Below are 23,948 nucleotides of genomic sequence, written 5' to 3'. Positions count from 1 at the left end.
GACATTTCCTAAGACAATAAGAAATTAAAGTACTTCATTCTAATAAAGTTTTATATTAATGCACTATAAATCAATTTAATTTACTTTATAAAATTAATAATAAATACTAATAAAAACAGGAATTATACCTGTTTGAAATTATTAAGTTAACCACCAGGTGGCGCTCCATGAATTGAGCGTTTGTAGTCAAAATTAATAAATGGCTTGAATTGGTTAAATTAGGAAAAATTACAACACTTTTTCCTAGTAATTACTATTAATTTTTTATTTATATTACTTAGAGAACTTATGAATCCTAAGAAATGGGCTGTTAGTAAAGACAAATTACTTAGTATGTTCTATATAAAACTTAGCAAACTAGATTTCAAAATCAAGTACTTTTGTTTAAGTCACTTTATCACTTACTAAGAACACATGTTTCATTGCATATTGATAAAAGTGTGTAACTATAATTAAAATTGATAAAAATCTATTAAAATTGATTTGTATGGGTTTTTTCAAATGCTTATTTTATCCACCTGTGTGTTTGTGTGTGTGTGTGTGTGTATGTTTTACCCCAGAACCTGAAATTAAAAAAGAGGAAAAGATACCCAAAGCAGGTAAGTACACTTTCTAAGATTTACATATAAATAGATGTTCTGTTTTGTTATGAACAAAACTAGTGTTATAATCAGGGATGCGTAAGGCCTTGAAATGCTCAAAACATTGAAAAACTATTGATGCACCCATCCCATATATATTAAGTGTAATAAGCAATAAACTTGAAGATATTCTTAAGTTAAAATAGATTCTGTGTTTTCTGGATAAGGTCACCAAAGCGCTGGAACTGTTAGCATATGCTTCTCCTTATTCATCTAGTGGGCAATTGAGCACTGTTTACAAAGTGCCAAGGGGACAATTTATGTTTCAGAGGCTTCAACCAGATCAAATGCCTGAAACTGATTCATATATTCACTGAAACTTATGAAATCACATATATTCAACCATTTTTACCTCAAAACAGTAGTTTTATATGGGTCAGCTTAATAGATTCAGCCATTTTCTTTCCTATTGATTAAATATGCAAATATTCTTTGGAATGGGAGTCCATTGCCTTCTTGACCATTCATTTGAAAATTGGAATACTTTGAAAATAGAATTGCTGAAAACAGGTTCTGTGAGGGAGGAAGACAAGAGCTGGACACTCTTAAGAGAGATGTTAAAAGTTAGAAGGAACATCATTAAATACAGTGCAGAAAAAGAAAACCAAAAATTCCAATTAGTAATTACAATCTTTCTAGAGCTAACCCTATTCCAAATATTTCATATCTATGTAAAGATACTTACTTATATGTCTATATCTGCATATGCAAAAGAAGTTTATATCTATATCTCTCCATACAGTGAAAGTACTATGTACACACAGGCATACATATCATTGGTCTTAAAGTATTTGTATATACTCATTTTGACAAAGTTTAACCTATATGTAACTAATTCTTGTTTCCCCCTTCTATGTATTATGTTAAATATTAACTTGAAGTATTATCACTTCTTTTCAAAGTACTGTTAACATAGCAAAAGTAATTCATTGTTTTTTTAGTGCATAAACATAGCCTTTTTGATTGACTTTATGAAATCTGAAAGTCTGCATTCTCTAGAAGATAAGTGGGAAAAAAATGACCAATTTTACACAGTGAGAAAAATGCATAATAGAGATATGATACATTATTAACATCGAAACTTATAACTGAGCTTTAGATATATCTGCAGAAAAGGGAAAACTACTTATAAAAATTGCTCTACTGTTGTTAGCTCTTTTACTGGTGTCAGTGAAAGATTGCTGATCAAATAAAAGGTGCATGACGTCACTCCTTCCTGTGAGCATAACACTGTATTTGATGCTTTATTTTACTGTTGGTTTGTAATGGGAAAAGTAATATGCACTATAAATTTTGTATTATTAGTTTACATTAAATATTTATATCTATTTTGATGTTATATTTATTTTTAACTCCCTAAAAGGAAAGAGAAATCAGCATTAATAGCATATTTTATATAATCAATCAGCAATTTATTGAAAATATATATTATGCTAAATGTCACTGCCTTATGTTCAGGATTCTGCCTGGTGATGCAAAACTTACAAACAAGTGATAAGGCCTTGTTTCTCTACTAAGAGAGTATAATTAAGGACATAGACACAAACTATCAAACGTTGGCTAGAAGACAACTCTATTAGTGATGACTGCTTTAGGAGTCTGGAGGGAGGAGTCACCCCTGTGGTCTTGTCAATCAGTGAAAACCTCAAGGAGATGATGGGTTTAAGCTAGGATTTTAGGAATATGCAAGAGCAGCTGAGACAGGGAGGTGATTATACAGCCCAGTGGAAGCAGTGCCAATTTTATAATAGAAAGACATGAATTTGACTCTTTTTGCCACTTGCTGGGAATATGACTTTACTTAAATTACTTAACATTTCTGAGTTTCGACTTCTTTATCTATTGAACAAAGATCATCATAATAGGCCAGCAGGGTTGTCAAAAAGAAATAGAATTGATGCTTGCCATTTGGTTTGGCTTCAGTAAATGGTAGCTCGATCAAGGCGCTAACTCAGGGGCAGGCTGAGCATGACGTAAGCAGGATGCAGTGAGGAGAGGACCAAGGACAAAAGGACATGCCAGGTGCTGAATGAGGAACAGAAGAAGGCAAGACTGCAGCTGTGGTATGTAGTCAAAGGAGGGTGTTTCTGGAAATAAAGAAAGGGAGATTAGGAGGCCAAAGTGAAAAGTTTGAATTCTTAGAATGTGAATTGGAAGAAGAAAGGCTTATAATGGCAAGTGAGATGAAATCCTATGGGAAGGATGCTCAATCAGAGATTTGACTTGAGTGTCTTTTAGCACTCTAAGTGTTACACAGTAAAAATGGGAGAAATTGACACAGAGAAGAAGCAATGAGGAAGTGAATTTTGTTTATTCCCCACATTTATAGACATGACTAGTGTTCAGTGTGGAATTATTAGGAATTAAGTTTTTAAAAACCACAGAACGTCACAACCCATTGAAAATATGGATAATATCTCAGTACATATTCTTTCAGTTACATGAAATCATATGCTTTAAAAACACAGTCATACTCTCTATACTGTGCTATTGCTGCTTTTGTAACTGTCAAGATGTTTCACAGGAGAAGAATAGGCATTGATGACATAAGCTATACCAAACACGAAGGTCTCAAGCAAGAAAGGATGGTAAAGGTGATCAAATGTAGATGTTCGTAAAGGAAGCATAGGTAGGTGGATGCTAGTGGACCCGCACACAGAGATATCCAAGCGAGCCTTGGAAATTGGGAGCATACACTTGGGATCCTCAGACTAGGTTCTGTAAACATGAGTTAGAATTCAAGGGGTGTCTGGGTGGCTCAGGTCATGATCTAGCAGTTTGTGAATTCAAGCCCCGCATCAGGCTCTGTGCTGACAGCTCAGAGCCTGGAGCCTGCTTCAGATTCTGTGTCTCCTTCTCTCTGCCCCTTTCCCGCTCATGCTCTGTCTGTCTCTGTCTCTCAAAAATGAATAAACATTAAAAAAATTAAAAAAAAAAGAAGTTTAGAATTCAAAGGCAAAGGAGGAAAGGAGTTGTTCAAAAAAAAGTAATGTAGAGAGAAAAGAGGAGGGAATTAAGGATAGCTTCTTGGAAAAGTAAAAGAACTGGTCATGAGAAGGCAAGTAGGTTACCTGGAAGATCAGGAAATACAACGTATCAGCATTCCAAAGCAGGGACACTTTCAAGAAAACATGGAAAAGTCAGCAGTGCAAACGTCTCAGAAAGGTCATGAGACATGATGACTGAGAAAAAGCCATATTGACAAAAACCTGTCATTATGTGACCTTTTGGAGAGCATTTTCAGTAGAGTGGTTAGTAGAAAGTTTATAGGAATTAAGTAAAGGATTGATCAGTAAGTGGAGACAGCATAAACTTCTTCTTCCAGGAGTTTGTTGATAAAGGGACACAAAGTATTTTATTTTGACAGGTAGAATCAGCGAAATATGTTTGTTGTGCTCATATTGGTGATAATCAGGTAGATTATTCCAGAGAGAGGAGGAGCAAGAAATCCAGAGGGAGATACTCATGAGGAGATAACTGTCCTAGAGATGAGAAAAATTGAGATAGCACTACAGGTGGAGGGAATTGGCTTAATTATGAGCAAGAACAAAATGCCCCTGAGCTTTGAGGGAATAAAGAAGGGATAGATTAACTTAAAGTTGAGCATACAGGAGGACACTCTGTGGAATCATCTTTTCTCCTAAAATTTCTGTGTGGAAGTGACCACTAACATGTTTGTTGCCAAAACCAGGGGATGGTTTTCTTGCTTCATATTACACTGACCCCTACACAATATTTGACCATGTTCACCATCTCTCATAATAATAAAAAAAAATCTTTCTTTGGCAAAAACTAAACCACTCAACCCACACTGTTAAAAACAACAACAAAAAATGACTGCATTTTAAAATACTGGGGCAACATTATAATTATTTGTTTTTGACATAGCATATTATTAGCCACTAAATTCCTTTTTTATTTGCCAATGAAAATGATGGCAAATGGGACATGCATTTCATTAGGTAATTAGAAAATAGCTAAGTGTTCTTTTCGGGAAGCCATGACTAGTAATTAAAAGTAGTTATATAATTAAAAACAAACAAAAAAAGACATAAATCACAGGGAATAATTTATTTTTCTTATGTATCAAGAAAATTAATGTTCATAAATAAAATCTTCACAGTTGTGTCACTGTGTTTCTAAGTGTCCAACAAAATTTTCACTTGGTTATTTTGCCTACACCTCACTTTGTTTATAACTGAACTCAACATCTCCTCCATTGCCTTGTTGTTGTTGTTGCCATTGTTCCTTGTCTCAACAAATAGAACACACGAAGCACCATTCAGTTACATTGACTTAAACTTGAGTCATTTGAAGCTTCTCCTTCTCTTTCAGAACCCAGTGTCCAGTTAGGCATCAAGTTATGTATCTCCCAACTTTGTGATCCCCTTTATTCTCTCTCCTGGCAAGACCATACTTTTAGCTCTTCTCATCTCTTGCATGAATAGGTAAACAAACTCATGACTTAATCCTCTTGCTTCCATCTCCTCTTCCCAGATCCAGCACATGCTTGTGCTAGTTATTTTTTCTAAATGAATATCTGCAGAGAATAGAGCTAGATTCATTGCCACTGCATTATACAGCCCTCAGCATATTTCTTCATGTGCTCTCCTTTCGTCTGATCCACCACCACCACTGCTCCCCCTGCACTCACACAGACATTTAAAAAAGATTGCCACGCCTGTGGAATTTTGTCTCTTCAGTGTCTTTGAATAGTTTTCTTTCACTTCAGGTCCATGTTAAAAGCACTTTACCTATAAACCTTGTTTCCAATCTTGACAGCTTACTTTCCCACCCACCACTGTTCTCTTTCTACAAACTCACGCCATGAGTTCTCCAGCCTTGGTCGGTTGACACACGTTTTCCTCTAGCATGTCATGTGGTATCCACATGTATTGAGTGGGTTTCTACTAATTTTCTATCTAAGCTCCTGTATTAACTGCTGCGAGCTGTTTAGTCTTCTCTAATCTCTGAGACAGGAAAACATTCAAAAGTTACCATAGCCACCGCGTGTTGACAATATTATCCTCTTGGAAAGAAAGGCATTGGTTAGTGATTTTTAAAATATATGTTTGATATGTGTCTTGGCTTTGTGATAAAAAAGGCATGTAGAAGCCGTTTTTTAAATGTAAAAAACTAATGGGGGAAGGATGGTATAGAAGGAGGAGTTCCAAGAAAATAGATATGGAGTATTTTACAACAAATCTCTTAAGGACTGAATCTCTCTTTATTTACCTATAAAATAGAGTCACCACCAACAGAACATCCCATGCCAATCTAACAGACTTATCATGAGAATCATGTGATATAATATACATGAAAGTACTTTCAATGCTATGAAAACAGAAAAATATAAAAGTTTATCACATCTACTCTTGCTATTTCAAAGGTGGTTCTCAAAACAACAGCAGCATCACCTGGTTCCTTGTTAGAAATATAGCATCTTGTAACTGCTGAATAAGAATTTGGATTTTAACAAATTTCCCAGGTCACTAGTATGTACATTAAAATTTGAGATGTACTATTACAGATTTCATAGACATCTATTATTGCCCTTATCTCCAGGGAAGAATAACATTAAACTTCTATTTTACCAAAAACTTTGCTAATTTAGAATGGACTTGGGGAATCTGGGTGGCTCAGTCGGTTAAGTGTCCGACTTTGGCTCAGGTCGCATTCATGAGTTCAAGCCCCACATCTGGCTCTGTGTTGACAGCTCAGAGCCTGGGGCCTGCTTCAGATTCTGTGTCTCCCTCTTTCTCTACCGCTCTCCCACTCATGCTCTGTCTCTCTCTCTCTCAAAAATAAATAAACATTAAAAAAATTAAGAATGGACTTATATTTTTTTTTTAATTTTTTAAACGTTTATTCATCTTTGAGAGACCAGAGAGAGACAGAGCATGAGTGCGGAAGGGGCAGAGAGACGGAGACAAAGAATCCGAAGCAGGCTCCAGGCTCCAGGCTCCAGGCTCCAAGCTGTCAGCACAGAGCCTGATGCGGGGCTTGAACTTACAAACTGCAAAATCACGACCTGAGCCGAAGTCGGACGCTCAACCGACTGAGCCACCCAGGCGTCCCTGGACTTATATTTTTAAATGGTTTTTTTCTCACTAGCAGTGGGGTCCTCACACTTACTGAGCACTGGTTGACATCGTCTACCCACTGTTTCACTTGATGGGTGATTTCTGGACTTAAGTAGTTCATGAAATGATTAAGGAAACACTATTCCTTTCTTATGACATAGCATAGGCAAACAAGCACTGAACATACCTGTGCATTCCTTTGACCTTAAAAGGAATAAACAAACACATATTTTGTTAGCAGAACATGTATGTCAAGAGTAAGCTGTCTGTGTATTTTACCACCTGGCTAAGATATTGACACAATAGGTAAATGTTTTGGCCAAAGGAAAACAGTATGCACTCAATACCTATCAGTCATCAAAGTATCTTTGGCTCATAACACTCAAAGAACTTGCTTCTAATTGGTGACTCTATTCAATTTATGTCTGTCATCATAAAACTAAACTGATGTAATAACTATCTAAAAATTACTATAGTGATCCTACACAAGTGTATATATATATATATATATATATATATATACACACTATATATATACACTATATATATAAACTATATATACATAATAACTATCTAAAATAACTATCTAAAATAAGTGCAGTAACTATCAAAAAATTACTAGTAGTCTTACAAATATATATATTTGTATATATATATTTGTAAATATGCATATATATATATATATATGCATATAGTTTATTAATTAGATCCTTGGACAAGAGAAAATGTATTCTCTCTGTCTTCCTTCTCCCTCTCTTTCTTCCCCCAACCCCTCTACACACCCCCTGAATAGTATATACACCTTTAGGTAACCAGGAAGGATTGGATATGCAGGACTCCCATAAATTGTAGAAATAGTTAAATCTTAATGTCATTAACTAAACTGAGTTGTGGTAGGATCAAAGGCTCATTTTAGTTCAATATTTATTGAATTTTAACCATATATTTAAAAGTGTGTTAGGTTTTGAGGACATAAAGATAAATACCTTAAATTCTCAAGAAATATTTTGTATCAAGGCAGAGATCATTAAATAAAGAGCTAATCATAACAAAAATAAATAAAAGAAAATCAAACAAACAAACAAACAAAAAAGTTGTGCGAGGTGTGCTTTCTGAGCACAGTGGAAAGTTACATTTCTCCAGCCTATTGGTTCAGAGAAATATTCCCAAAGGAGAGGACACATGAATAGTTTCACAAGATGGGGGAAGATAAGCCTGGTGAAGAAAGCCTGAGTGAGGCCTTCTAGACAGAGGTATTTGCACAAGCCTCAGCCAGATGGAAAACAGTCAGGAGAACTGAAACCACAAGGATTTCACCTTCATTTCAATACAAAGTATAAGTGGAGAACAGGAATGGATAAGGCTTAAGAGGAACAGCAACAGAAAATCATGCTACCTGAGTAAGGGTTGTGTCCTTTTTCCTAAAGGAAATTAGGAAGAATTACAAGTATTTAAGCAAAATGAGGTACAGCTTAACATAGAATATCAAATTACTGATTCTGAGTAATCACAGAGACTGAAGATAAAGAGGATGCCAGTAGTTTCAGGAAACCAGTTTTCTAGGTGATGAAATCTTGCACTGACACCTGTAGAGATATTAAAAAGATCTAGAGAGAGCATTAGTAGGAAGGAAAAGAGGAGAGCTATTATAGAAGTATTTAGGAAGTATAACTGCCATTATTTGGGGTGGGGGTGAGAAAAATTCAAGCTAACTCCCAGGTTTCTGTCTTGGAATAGAATGTGGACAGTAATGTCATTTGCTGTGGTTGGCATTTCCAAAAGAAGTGGCAGATTTTTAAAAAGGAAGCCATACATATTAAGTAAATTTTTGACATATTAATTATTCAAAATTTGTATTGAGCAGTTACTATATGCTAGGCAATATGGTGAGCACAATCATAAACACAGTCAAGTTGTTGTGTTGTGTTGTGTTGTATTGGTAAACACAGTTAAGTTCCTTTCCTCCTCGAGTTTGTAATCTAATTGTAGTAGCCGTCAGGGAGACAAATGTTGAATTAGAGGTAGCTGTGGGATATGCACTTATGTATGTTTGTCAAGTATCTGGGGGAAAAATATGGTAGTAGAGGTGGAAATTCCTAGCAAAGATATGCTGGTTTAAACAATGAGAGTTATTGACATCTACCAAGGGAAGTGAGAGAGAAAGACCCAGAACTAAGGCAGCAAAGAACACTAAAGAAGAACACCAAGAAGAATACTAAAATGTAGGAGTGGTTAGAGAAGAAAACCCTGAAGGAGTTAAAAAATTTAAAAAGGAAGGAGAGAATTCTTTTAGAAGCTAGAGATATTGTCTCAGAAACCAGGGAGGAAAGAATTTCAAGGAGGAGGAAGCTGTCAAAGTGTCAAATGTGGAAAAAACTCATGGTAAGATAAAGACTGAAAAATATTCATTGGAATGTATAATATGGAGACACTAATGATCTTACAAGTAGTTTTAGTGGAGCTAAATAAGAGGAAAACCAAATTACTATAGTTTGAGGCATTTAGTTGGAGGCCAGGAATTAGGGCCAGAAAATCTACATCGTATACTTTGTCTAAATTGTAGGTTATTATTTTAAAACCTTGTCTGAAAAAGGGAAAAGCATGACTTAGGAAAACAGCATGGCATAGTAAAGAGAGAGGAAGATGTGACATCAGAGAAACTGTAGTTTTAAATGGTTCCTAATCTATCAGAGATATAACAGCAACCATCTTTACAACTTCACAAGGTTACAGAATCAATGAAAGGCAATAATGCATGGGAAAATGCTAAAAACTAAGGCATACACTAATTCCATTTTTGAAGACCTGAGAGATAAGGGATTTCTGTATATAATGCCTAAAAGTATTTCATTTTGTTTAATTACCTGTCACCAAGATCAAATCACTTCCTTTCCCATATAGATCTTCTCATTTTTAACTTGTTTACTTGTGTGATATTTCTCCAGTAGCTTATGTGGTACCACTTTTTTTTTTCTTTTTTTTTTTATTTAGAGAAACAGAGCAAGCAGGAGAGGGCAGAGAGAAAGAGAGAGAGAGAGAGAGAGAGAGAGAGAGAATTCCAAACAGGCTCTACACTCTCTGTGTGGACCGCAATGCGGGGTTCACCCATGAATTGTAAGATCATGCCCTGAGCTGAAATGAAGAGTCAGGTGCTTAACCAACTGAGCCACCCAGGCACCCCTGTGTGGTATCACTTCTAACCTTAAAACTTTGAACTAAGTCCCTCTTTCTTAAAAACTGTATAATTGTATACAGTTCAGCTAAGAGTATACATCAATAACATTACTGTTATGGAGTTTTTCTTTGTAACTCTAAAGGGTAGAAGGATGTCTTGCAATATAAGTTATTTCTTGCATTTGTATTTGGCAAAGTGTTTTGCATAGAAGACTAGTTATAATTTTTGGTACATGAAAGAATTTTGAGATTAAGCAAGTCTGGGAAAAGCTCTTGGAGTTTATCATACACGTGGACACATTAAGGAAGTGTGATAGTAAAGAAACCAGCTGAACCTTTTTTTACCCAATGTTTTTCACCTTTATTCAACCATGGTATCTTTTCTGTAATATAATAGCAGTGTTCAGCTGAATGCACTGTGAGGAATGATGTCTTTTACTTAAAAGATTTGGGGAAGCAATAGAGCAAGGATAATAGAATTTTTTTAAAAAATGAGTGACAACATATATTAAAAAAAAAAAGAAAAACCAAATGAGAAAGACTGGAGAAAATGTTCAGTTTGCGTCACAATTAGAACAATGAAGATATGCTAACATGTATAATTTACTTATACCCAGGCATTGCTATCTCAAAATTTCATGTTATTTTTCCCATAAATAAGAAGACAGAACATTTTGTTGTAATGTAACTTGGGGGATAAAAATTATATTAAAATTAGGCTGATATGGAAAATTGAGTAATTGCTAGAAAGTGGCAGTAGTGATAAATACTTCATAAGTATCCCTACAGAGACTCATGTAAATCTCTGAGGCAGCAAGTCAACCACCATTTCTATCATAGGCTAATGTTTATTGAGTAGTCAACAGGTATGTGTCATTATAATATGCTGAGAGGGTTTATTACTGAAAAGAAACAATAGATCAAGAAAACTATAATTTTTAGTTGAAGGACATTTATTAAATGCCTTGTAATTCAAATCTTGGAAAATGAAAAATAATATTGGTGTAGCAGTTAATCAATTAATCAAGAGGATTGATTTACATACATGCATAACATAATTTCATCTCATAATGATCTGTGTTTCAGGTTCCATTATTTAGCCCACGTTATAGGCAAGGAAGCTGATACAAAGATCAATTGTTTCCGATGTTACAAAATTCATGGAATAACATGGCTTCTTTCAACACATCAATGACCTCATTCACACACTCAATTTGATTTCTAAGTCAGTGAACAAAAGACTCACAGTGTCTCAAGTTGTCCTCTTTGACTTTAAGGTAACCTAAAATGTAGCATACTTCCTTTTGCCAATATATCCTTGGTATAGTTTACTGCCAAATTTGGAACCTCAAGTATTTTCGTCCCAATAATATAGACATGATAGATCAAGGCAAGAGAGGAAGGTGGGTGGAGAACAACAAAACAAAACAAAACAAAACAAAACACCTCAAATGGTGGTACTCTTATTTTGAATTGTAAACTTAAAGTAATCCTTAGATAACAATTCTAGATGATATTAATAACAAAGCAGGGCAGTGTACCATATGTTGTTTAGGGCAGGGATTTTGCTGTTTATTTCATGTATTTCCTGTGCCTAAAACAGTTCCTGGCACGTAGTAAGAGCTCAGTAAATGGTTCTGAATGAACAAATGAGTAAGAGTTTAATTATATGGTCAAATGGATCTGAAAGCCTGTTTCCTAATTTGTTAAATGGAAAAATTGGCCTTACAAGGTTTACTATAAATGTTAAAATATTTTTTTAAATGTTTAGCATGGTTCTTGGCACAAAATAAACATTTAACATGTTATCTATAAATTAGATTAATAAGTATGGGAAACAACCACTTTCCAGAATTAAATTTGCTACAGCCTTTAAAAATCTGAGACACATTCATTGGCCATTTGGCTTCCCGAAATGAAAACAATTTTTGTTTTGCGGTAAAACAATATAACCTTTTTCATGCTTAGCTTTTGATTAACCACTTCCGTACTAAAATCTTATTTTTTTTTCCATTTTTAATGGTGACTTGAGTATTAGAGTCTTTATTTTTATTTTTATTGTTTTTAGTTCTATCTTCTAAAGATTAGGAGATCTATTTTTTAGCCAATTCAATCAAGCAAGCATAGTTCCATTAGTAGCTTCTGAATCAGTCTATGACAGGTATAACTTTTCTTAGCTGACTTAAAGGAGAGACACAGGGTCTGTGGATCCTGGAGAAGTTGCCTCTATTATGAAAAATAAAGAATACAATAGTTTCTTTTAACATTTCTAAATGTTACTTATGCATTAGTATAGCCAACATTAGTGTAAACAAAGAGTTATTAGCCACTATTAGATATGTCATCTTTTTCAGAGATTGCTTCAACAGTATATATTTTAGAATCTTCCAAAAGTCATAATTTTTAGTTTTCAGGCTTTCCTCAGAATGATTGTCTTCCTTCTGTAGTTTATGGGAATCAAGAAATGCTCTTTTTTTGCCCTTTATAATAAAATTTTCATTGAAAATCCTCTTTTTTCATTTCAATCCAATCAGAAAACCAATTGAGGAAGGTGGTAATGAGTCTTGGATTTAGATGTTTCAGGGTGGCAAAAGCAATTTACTACAGAAGGCTTTATAACTTGTCATAGAAGAAGTTGATGGTCTGGCTCTTCTAAATTAAAATAAAACTCAGAAGCTTTTTAGATACTTCCCTGTTAAGAAGTCAACTCTTTTAGAAAGATTTCTGTTTCCAGGCTAATTTGTGAGTTATTCTGACAAAATATTGCAAAATTTACAAGATCCAGTTCCCTCATGTTAATGTCCTGTTTAGTTTATATCTTCTTTGCTATTCTAAAATATGCTGGTTTTATAATTATTTGAACCTATTCTCAATCCCTTCTTTTGTTTCTCCTATGCCTATACATGCTTTTATACTATTTGTAAGGTAAAATATATTATCCAGTTTTCAAAACTATGTTCTTAGGTCAAATATTCTTTGTGGTTTTTCAGTTTAATGGATCAACACAACATCTGTGCATGGGAATATTTCTCAAGCCTGTGATGAAGTGTTTCACACTTGTAAGATGTTTAAAAGAGGGTTGATATTTAATAATTGAATCATATTCCAGGAAAAAATGTTTCAGATGCCTCATGTAGACAAACATGAGGTATCTTTTCTTTTCATATGCTATTCAAATTTAACTCTCAATAACACAGAACATCTTGAGAAAGAAATATGGTACCGTTTACTTGACTGTAGAAGAAAGAAAGAAAAGAAAAAAGAAAAGAGAAAAGAAAAGAAAAAAGGAGGAAAGGAAAGGAAAGGAAAGGAAGGGAAGGGAAGGGAAGGGAAGGGAAGGGAAGGGAAGGGAAGGGAAAGGAAAGGAAAGGAAAGGAAAGGAAAGGAAAGGAAAGGAAAGGAAAAAAGAAAAGAGAAGAGAAGAGAAAGAAAAGAAAAATAATATCAACTACCATCTCTTTTATTCTCACCTTTCTAGTTTCAGAACATAATATTCTCAAGCTCAGGAACTGAGGTTGATGTCACCAATAATAAACATAGCAGAAATAATGGTTTCTTTGGGTCCATGCCTTACAACTTTAGACAAGCCCATCAAAATTTAGACATTTACTGAGTTTTCCTTCTCATAAACCCTCCATCCCCATCCCTTGCTCTAATCAATGCCTTGACTTTTAAGATAAAGATTCAGCATGGTAAATGCTCATTTTTTATTATCTCATTTCTTTCCTAAGACCCACTTAAAGTATCAGAATGTGATGCAGTAGAGTTTAGGGTAATATAGTTTAGTAAGTCTTAATAATTAAAATATGCTTGGGCCAGATGGTGCCAATCAATTGAAAATGATCAGGAATGTCTATTATATTCCAGGCCAAAACTACTCAAGAGTAAACATAATATAATTTTACTACATCTAAACATAATATGATTTTGTCCTTTTCATCGGTGAAATAGCCATAACCAACATTAATGAGAAATTCTGTACACAAACTTTCACGTTTTATTTTTACATATCCTGAAGCAAGATGATCACAACACAAATTTGGAAAACCTCCTATGTAGAGGAAAAAATGGAAAATTTCTACTGATGGTATGTTTCAATGAAGGCCCATAGAATTAAAAGAGCTCTCTCTTTTCTGCAAGCCCTTTGAAAATGTTTTAGCAGCATCTTCAGTGAGTCATTAGGGGAGTATGTTTAGTTGAATGCATTACTCAATAGAGTAACTCTCCATTTATATAGAGTTGTCACTTGTTCATTAAAGACAATGATTGTTGACACTGAGACAATGCATAAGTACTAAGAACACAAAGATGATAGTTTCATTGCTGTCCCTGACTAGTGAATTTCACAATTTATTTGTGGAAGACAAATGAGTAAATAATTACAAAGTATTGCAAATAATTACAGTGTACAGAGATGATGGCTTTCAAACGATGCTGAGAGCACAGATTAGGGGCATCTAACTCATCCTGGAAAGAGATCAGGAAAGGCATCCAGAGGGAGACAACAGCTGAGCTGAGACTTGACAAATGAGCATGGTATGGTGAAAAGATGCAAGAAGAGGGCAAAAACATCAGGTGATATGAGAGGATATGAAAATGATATATTTGAGGCTCTAATAGAAACAGAAACTGAGAAGGAAATGAACTAGTGGAAGTACACTCAAGATATATTTAGAAAAGGAATCAACAAGACTCTGTTAACAGCTGAATAGGGAGGGCAAAGCATGGAGAAGAATTTTGGATGATTTTCAGCCTACTGGTTGGAATTGTAGATGGAATGTAGAATCATTTACCATTATAGGGAATTGTGTTTGGAAGAGAAAAAGCTTTTACTTTCGGAAGTTCAGTATGTGGGTCAATAATGGAGTAAGACCATTTATCCCTTATCTTCTTTTGTCTCTGAACTTTTTAAAGTATATGTGTGATATCCAGAATTGATATCTTTTTCTATGCCCTTAACGAGAGGTACACCAAATCTAATTTCTATGACTGTCACCAGAATTGCACCCATCCATAAGAATCTGTTTTTTCAATTAATAGGTAAGCCTTAGAGGCTAAGTATTCTTAGAAGACTGAAGTGCTGAGCAGGCACTAAATGCTGAGTCATTGCTTGCTGAATGAATGACTGAATAGTTGAATAATCATGGTGTGTTCTCAGTGTTATATTAAGTTTCCTATCAATAAAAAAAAAGGACTTCTAAGTAATGATCTGATTAACTTCTTCTATCTTTCTATTAGTTCTCTGAAAATTTCCCCTAATCTATTACAACTAATCATGGTGCAAACAAAACATTTGCTGCTAACAGTTTAATCAACATCATGAAGGAGAAGGACCCAAAGTTGCCATTCATGTGAGGCAAAATACACATAACTGAGAGGGTTTGTGAGAACACAGTGGTCAAGGGTAGATGCTTGAATAACAAAAAAGTTTCCATAGAAATTTATTGTAATACAGCCTCAATAAATTTAGCTTAATTGGAATCTAGAAAATTTAGCATGATGCAAACAAAACCAACGAAGATGAAAAAGTCATTTCTGTATATGAATTTCACTAGGTTCATGTATCTAAGAGGCCATATGACCACAAATCTTAATACAGTAGACCTTAAAGGACTTTCTAAATACTATCTAATTATATTGCCAAATACATCTGCTTTTAAAATTAAAAGATACCATAAATGATATTTTTACTTCTTAGCACCAGACTGCATTTTTATTGATCCTAACATAAAATAAAAATTCTTCTCAAAATTTAGTTCGAATTGTCAGTGGCAATTCTTGCTTACCAAGTAGCTTTTAGAAGATTAAAGGGCAATTTTCAAAGCACTATTTGTAATTTATTTTTCTGATGTACAGTGCTACATAAATAATGCTAACCGTCACATAATTTTACATTAAATCTCTAAAAGTATATTTGTAAATATCAGATAAAAGATAATATGGTATTATTTCAATTAAGTAACTTTATACAGTACATTTGATGAACAAGATTGCCTGTATATGTAAACGACTCTGTAGGTAAAAGAAGAAAAAAGAATATTTACTCAAATTGATATCCAAGCCAGAAAGCAATTCCTTTCAGAGTTTTATAATATATTTTACATGTTTAATATTTATGTATCTTACATTTTAATTTTGATTATTAAAAGATTAGAGAACCTCATAAAACATGTAGGTGAGTAATAATGGCTTCTAGTAGTATGTAATAAGATTTCTGAACTGATTCAAGCATCACATAAAAGTCCTTATGATATTTTCTTGCTTCCTCAAAATGGCTTGTTTTTTCAACATACATAATACAAAGTTTAGATTTCCAAGTCAGTTTAAAAGGTAAAGTGCCGGGGCACCTGGGTGGCTCAGTCGGCTCAGGTCATGATCTCACAGCTCGAGGCTTGTGAGTTTGAGCCCCACATCGGGCTCTGTGGTGACAGCTCAGAGCCTGGAGACTGCTTTGGATTCTGTGTCTCCTCTCTCTGCCCTCCCCTGCTAATGCTCTGTCTGTCTGTGTCTCAAAAAAATAAAAATAAACATAAAAGGTAAATTGCCTGTTTGATAGTTCTTTCTGGTTAAGATGTAAATCTACAACAGAGCCAATTTCTGCTCTGTAGTAAATAGCTGTGTAAACAGATATATTATATCTGGAACAGACACTGATTTTAGAAACAAGGTTTGTTCTGTTCTTCTGCCCTTAGACTTAAACATGTTTCCATCAGCAGAAAATCTATCAGGAATTGAGCAAACAGATTTATTGAAGAGCAACAAGCCAAAAAGAAATTAATGCTGCAACTTTTCACATTGATTATCTAAATGGTGCCTCCTTTGTAAATGATTTACTATTTAGATTTAAATTAAAATTTAACAGGGGAGGCTGGGTGGTTCAGTCAGTTAAGCATCCAACTCTTGATTTCAGCTCAGGTCATGATCTCTTAGTCTGTGAGTTCAAGCTCTACATCTGGCTCTGCGCTGACAGTGCAGAACCTGCTTGGGATTCTCCCTCTCTCTCTGCCCCTCCCTTGCTCTCTTTCTCTCTCTCTCAAAGATAAATAAACTAAAAAAAAGTTTAAATTAATATTTAACATAAATATATCACTTTACCTGGATGAGATCTTAGAAACCATCAATCTAATTTCTACCATTTCTTTTCTTTTTCTAAAAGATGAGGAAAGCAAGTTAAATGGCCATGTCAAGGTTCCACAGCAAATGAGTTTCAAGAACCAAACCCAATCCTTAAGGTCTCTTATCTATTGCTTGTCCCAAAACACTGCACATTAATATTTTTTTATTATGCTAGGTCAAGATTTTATTATCTTTTTCAGATGTTACTTTAACAATTTCCTTAGTATATATAAATGTAGACATGCTATTTATTATTTTATGTAATTTTAAACTGCATTGATTCTATATTCATGTGTCTAATATTGCAGAATATTTTTGACTCATTGTTTTCCTCTTCCTTCCTTTTTTGTTCATTGAACATGACCAGTTTTTTAAGTCAATGCATAGTAAAAGCAGAAATGGAAAATATTACATTGATAATTTCATTTGTTTTAATAAAATTTAAGAAACTTAGAAAATACAAAAAAATACAAAAGCTATATTAAAAATATTTTTTAAAACCCTAAAATCCCTGTAAATAAAACAAACAAATATATGTATGTATATACCTGTTATAGTGCTTCCTACTGTTTGAAACATAGCCTGTGATATGGAACCAGTTACTATCTCTATGAGAACAACAGAATTACAATGATTTGGTTTCCTTTGTAAAAAAATAAAAAATTCTTCCGTTATATGAATTTCATTTCATATCACGTCCTTTATAGAACTCAATCACAAATATCTGAATACAATATTACTGTCATCTATATTGAAAAGTTGACACACTAGAATCAACATAAGCATGTTCTGTTTTTAACTTTATCCATTTATGTCTCAGTAGATTGAAACCTTTCTCTTTGACTCTAATTAAGCCTTATTTGCTGAAATGACATACACAATTAGCTGGAACTTAAAATTGCAAAAAAAAATAGTCAGATTTTGTTAAATGAATACTACTAACAAATGTAGTCATGATTCTCAAACAGAGGTTCTCAAATTTCAACATGTGTCTGATATGCCTGGAGCGCTGGGCTCACCCCTAGAGTTTATGATTCTGGAGGTCAGGGATGGGGTTGAACATGTACATTTATAATAAGTTTCCAGGTTGTGTTATTGTTTGAGAACCACTACTTTATAGAATTCTTCTCCAACAAGCAACCTACAGTGTTCTTACACTTATTGCAGTCTAAATGTGGATCTAAAGGAATCTGTAGGCTTAAACGACATACAAATACACTTTATTCATTCATACATCTGCAGCTGTGTTTTCTTGTAAAGTCTCATCAGATTTTAAACTGGTACAATATTGTCTTGTAACTGAATGTATGAGATCATGAAACTGAGAATGAAAAAAGCTAAAGAACATGTAGGAGTAATATTAGCAAAATTGTGGTATAGAAATTTCTAGTGTCCATTCCCTCCCCAAAACATCAATTTGAACAACAATCTGTATGCAAAAATACTCTCACAAGAACTAAGGATTCCAGGTGAGGAAATATAGCACCTGCATGAATAACAGAAATTAAAAAAAAAGACAATTGAGGAAGGTAAGAATAGATTCACATTACCCCCACCCCCTCTGCCAAACCTGGGCAGCTTAGCACAAAAGAGACACCCTCTCTGTAGGAGAAGGAGAGTGAAGAGAGCACCCAACTTCACTGCAGACCCCAGTTGGCCTTTGCCAGCACCAGGCTGACTCTCAAGGGCCAAAATGGCTCCCATGGTACTAGGCTCCCAGCCTACCCTGGCATTGACCAGTTCCCACAGCCTGAGGGCAGCAAGCATGGTACAAGATTCCCAGTAAGTTCTCATGAACTTGCTGCTGGCCCATCCCACCACCAGCCAACTCCCACAGACCCCATGATCCCAGCTTGCCCCAGCACCAACCTGGCACTTGTAGCCTCAAGGTCTAAGCAAGTTTCCATCGACCAAGATTCCCGGGCTGATCCCAAGCCACATAATCTCCAGTAGACCCAAGCCCCAACTGGGCTTCTATGAACCCAACCCCTTGCCCTGCCCCAGGACCAGGTCATCTTTTGTGGCCTTCTAAGATCCCAGGTTTTAGACTGGCTCCCACAACCTAGGCTCTTGTCCTGCCCCAGGACCAGGCCAGCCCACATGGCCCCAGCCTCTAGGCTGGCTTCTGTGAAAACAGACTCCCAAACTGTCCCAGCACTGGGCCAGTCCCCAAGACCCAGATGCCAGGCCCTTCCCTGTGGCCCTTGGCATATCAGCCCCTGCAGATCCAGGCACTAGGCTATTCCCCATGGACCCAAACACAAGGCCTGCCCACCTGCTGATCCAGGCACCAAATCTGCCTGCCCAAGGTCACCATGAGGTGGCATACCCTGAATCTCTGGATGAGCTGACTAGTGTGAAGCTTTGCCTGCCAAAGTCAGTCTGTAAAGACTGGAAGGAGCATTTACTTGCTCAAATATGCACATATCAACATAGAGACACAAGGATCACAAATAATCAGGGAAACATGACACCACTAAAGGAAACTAATAAAGCTTCCATAACTGACCCTAAGGTTATGGAGATCTATGAATTAACTGACAAAGATTTCAGAATAATCCTCTTAAAGAAATTCAGTGAACTACAAGAAATTAGAGACAACTAAATAAAATTGGGAAAACAATACATGAATAAAACGAGAAGTTTGAGAAAGAAATAGAAACCATGAAAAACAACAAAACAGAGATCTCAGAGTAGAAGAATACACTGACTAAACTGGAGCATCCAATACAGAGCTTCAGTAACAGACTGGATCAAACAGAATAAGGAATTAGTGAATGAAAAAAACAGGTCACTTACAATCATCCAGTCAGATGAGGAAAAAGAAAGGAGAATGAAAAACAGTGAAGAAAGCCCTGTGAATTACGGAATACTATTAAAAGAAACAACCTAAGCATTATTGGAGTCTCAGAAGGAGATGATAGCAAGAAGGGACAAAAGTTTATTTAAAGAAATAATGGATGGAGTGCCTGGGTGGCTCAGTCAGTTAAGCACCCAACTCTTTGTTTCGACTTAGGTCATGATCTCATGGTTTGTGAATTCAAGCCCCACATCAGGCTCCGTGCTGACAGTGCAGAGCCTGCTTGAGATTCTTTCTCTCTCTCTCTCTCTCTCTCTCTCTCTGCCCCTCCCCCTTTCACTCTGTCTGTCTCTCTCTCAAAAATAAATAAGTAAACTTAAAAAAAATTGTAAAAAAAGAAATAACGGCTGAAAACATCCCAAATCTGGGGAGAAATTTGGACATTCAGGTTCCTGAAGCGAATAGGTCACCCCACTTATACCATAGTTGCTAAGACAGCCAATCTCAAATGTTATCATCACACACACAAAAAAGTAATAAATATGTGTGAGGTGATGGATGTATTAGCTAAACTTATTATGATAATTGTTTCACACTACATATGTGTACGAAACCATCAAATTGTACACTTTAAACTTACATATGTAATATGTCAATTATATCTCAAAAAAGCTGGTAAAAATATTTAGATTTTAGTGGTGAGACTTCATTGTCAAGACTTCTTAGCCTACTCTCTCTGTGCTTTGTATCCACTGATTATTAACAAGTCATTAAAACATTGTCTCATAGGTACTCTATCTTGGCAAATCTTGATTTTATCCCTCTAGGACAATAGTTCCCACACCTAAGTGGTCACTAAATTCACCTGAGAAAGCCTGCTCCAGGAACCTCAGTTTGGGAACTACTGCTCTAGGACTTAGATTGACAAGGATATCTCAGAGGAAAAATGTATAGAAACATAACACACATATAGCCTGGATGGTTTGTGAAGCCAGGTGTGTTTATTTTGGAAAACAAGAAAGTATTTGAGATGATTTACAAGATTTATCCAGTTTTATTTTATTTTTTTTTTAACGTTTTTATTTATTTTTGAGACAGAGAGAGACAGAGCATGAACAGGGGAGGGTCAGCAAGAGGGAGACACAGAATCTGAAACAGGCTCCAGGCTCTGAGCTGTCAGCACAGAGCCCGACACGGGGCTTGAACTCACAGACCGCGAGATCATGACCTGAGCCGAAGTCGGCCGCTTAACCGACTGAGCCACCCAGGCGCCCCGAGATTTATCCAGTTTTAAAGTTCGCTCATTATAGGGTGTAAAACTTATAAGGTCCTTCTGCTCTTATATCCAAACTCTTATCTTGTATTGAAATTTAATGGTCTTATTTAATGATACTCTCTATTACATCATCTAAGTAAAAAATTTCCAAGATTTTCACACGTATTATGTGTCTAAAATAGTGTTACATCTAACCATTTTACAAAATTCAAATGTTATGATATTCATCTGAATTGTCCTGACTAAATTAAAGTATAATAAATCCATATTGAAGGAACTAATTTGCTCATTAGATCCAGTTATAAGGCAATTTCTGTGGCATTCATCAAATTATGATTTTTTGAGTAAATTCATGAAAGTTCAGTTTCCTACTTCTGCTTGTGATTTTTACTTTTCTTACTTTTAAATTTAAAGTCTAGGGGCGCCTGGGTGGCTGAGTTTGTTAAGTGTATGAGTCTTGATTTTGGCTGAGGTCATGATCTCAGGATACGATTCATGAGATCAAGCCCTGCCTCGGGCTCCACACTGACAGTCTGGAGGCTGCTTGGGATTCACTCCCTCCCTTTCTCTGCTCCTCCCTCACTTGTGAGTGTGTGTGTGTGTGTGTGTGTGTGTGTGTGTGCACGTGTGCACGTGTGCTCTCTCTCTCTCAAAATAAATAAACAAAAAAATAAAATTTAAAGTTCAAGTGACCCCATAATAAGTAGGCTTTAGGACACTCTTGACTGGCTTGGGAGTGTATCTATCATATTGTAGAGGTGGTTGGAGAGTTTAAGATAAATACAGTGCATGGATAAAGCTACTTCATTAATGAATTAAGATAGTAATTAGACATATATTTAAGATATGTTAAAGCTATTTGTGGACATGTGAATCAGAAAGATCATTAAATGAGGGGTGCCTGGGTGGCTCAATCAGTTATGCACCTGACTTCAGCTCAGGTCATGATCTCACAGTTGGTAAGTTCGAGCCCCATGTCAGGCTCTGTGCTGACAACTCAGAGCGAGTCTGCTTCAGATTCTGTGTCTCCCTCTCTCTCTCTGCTCCTCTCCTACTCATGTTTTGTCTCTGTCTCTCAAAAATAAACATTAAAAATTTTTTAAAAAGAAAGATCATTAAATGAAATTATTCCATTATTGATCAATGTTAAACAATTAATAAATTTTGAGAGAATTTGTTATGAAGCAGATTACTTAAAAGCCTTTATTGATATCACTCATGTAAACAATTCCTGGGCCAGAATTGTTATTACACTAACCTATATAGATCTATGTTCAATGCAGACCTTTGGCTATTGATACATACATAAAACCTGAAATTTAATATTTCTTTGAGAGTCAAAAATCTGTACAAGTAATTTATTGGTATATTAGGTAATAATTTTACTGCATCAGAAATAATTTATTAACATATAAAATAATAATTAGATATATCAGAGAGTACAATAACCAGTCACATAACACAGGGATGTGTATTAGTCTCTTTCCTTTGTTTTTGTTATTTGTGTTTCTTCGTTTGGTTATTTGTGGGTTTTTTCCCTGTATCTTAAAGAATTGATACCAGTTGAGCAAGGCATGTATGTTCCTCATTGTAGAAAACATATGTGACTACTGAAGATGACACAGTTCTAGGGTCATGAACTAGAGTTGGATATCAGGAGCAATTGAGACTGCTACCTAGTTGTTGCAGGAATGACTTAAGATTTATTATTCAAATCCCATGCAATATTTAACAGGCTTACAGTAAATAGCTTTTACTGCAATTGCCTCAATCATTTAAAAGTAACAAGTTAATCTTGAAGAGAATGTCAAATGAGGTGTGACTTAAAGTTAGCAATTCTATTCATTAGGACTTTATGAGCTGAGCATTTGGTTATATTCATTTACTTTTTTTTCAAGTTCAAGGTACCATTGCTAGGGATAACTTTGTTCCTTTAGCTAACTTACCCATTTGGGGTAGAATAATGGTCCTTCCTTAGATCAGCCTCTAACCTGGCAGCAGCAATGGTCTCACAGCCTTATAGTGAGGCATGTACCCCAGCAGGCTTCTGGTGAGAAGCTTCCAGTCCCAAGTTGCACTCAACTGCTGGTATAGAATGGTAGGTATTCATTTAATTTAGTCAACATACATTTATTGATAAATTCCAATATATCAGGAACCATGCTAAGCTTTGGAAGCACTACAATCCTTGTGTATATGGAAGTTATAGGATATTAGAGGAGATAATAAAGTAAACAGACATTGATACAGTATATATATATATAGAGAGAGAGAGAGAGAGAGAGAGACAGACAGACAGAGAGACAGAGAGACAGAGAGAGAATACTATTGGAATATGAAAGGTACACCCAACCCAACTCAGTCTGAGGGATTAAGGGAAAGCTATCTAGAGCAGCTTATTTTTTTTGGATAATATCTGAATAATAGATGAGATTTAGCCAAACTAAAAAGAAGGAAGGATGTTCTAGATAGAGAGATCAACATACAAGAAAGCCCAGAGACAAAAGACACCTTAATTTGGTGTTTAGAAATACATTCCTTCAGTATGCCTTGAATAGAGAGTGCAAAATGGTGAAGAGAGAGAAAAGGGTAATGCGATATGTAGCAATTAGATTCATCACTAATCCCACTGACCAGGCAGAGGCAGTTGGAGTTCACAAAGATGGTACATGCTTTAGACTGAGATGTGATATGTCAAATGACCACACGTACATTCTAGAAAATCGAGTGAGGGGAGAAAGCCTATGTTTTCATAACCAGTTTGGACGTTCTTGGTAATTATGAAGAGAAGCAGTAGTGGACTAGACTAAAGTACTGGCATAGTGTACTTGTTGCCTAGGGCTGTGGTAACAAGCACC

At 35.4% G+C, this 23,948-nt stretch overlaps 1 protein-coding gene and 1 long non-coding RNA gene across 2 annotated transcripts in view; one reads left to right on the top strand and one right to left on the bottom strand.

The window, feature by feature from the left end:
- Positions 1–23,948, top strand: part of TRDN (triadin) — a 403,209-nt gene that overhangs the window by 321,910 nt on the left and 57,351 nt on the right. Inside the window, exon 24 of the mRNA XM_040474537.1 lies at positions 561–599. Coding sequence (XP_040330471.1) covers positions 561–599 — 39 coding nt within the window. The remainder of the gene's footprint in view (positions 1–560; positions 600–23,948) is intronic.
- Positions 1–23,948, bottom strand: part of LOC121030001 (uncharacterized) — a 70,370-nt gene that overhangs the window by 29,547 nt on the left and 16,875 nt on the right. The window contains exon 2 of the long non-coding RNA XR_005790021.1: positions 23,037–23,172. This is a non-coding gene — a long non-coding RNA (uncharacterized LOC121030001). The remainder of the gene's footprint in view (positions 1–23,036; positions 23,173–23,948) is intronic.

Source organism: Herpailurus yagouaroundi, unplaced genomic scaffold, assembly GCF_014898765.1.
Source record: "Herpailurus yagouaroundi ecotype Mexico unplaced genomic scaffold, PumYag 139, whole genome shotgun sequence".
Lineage (NCBI taxonomy): Eukaryota > Metazoa > Chordata > Mammalia > Carnivora > Felidae > Herpailurus > Herpailurus yagouaroundi.
Note: the sequence above shows the minus strand (reverse complement) of the source record. Positions and strands in the feature narration are given on the sequence as shown.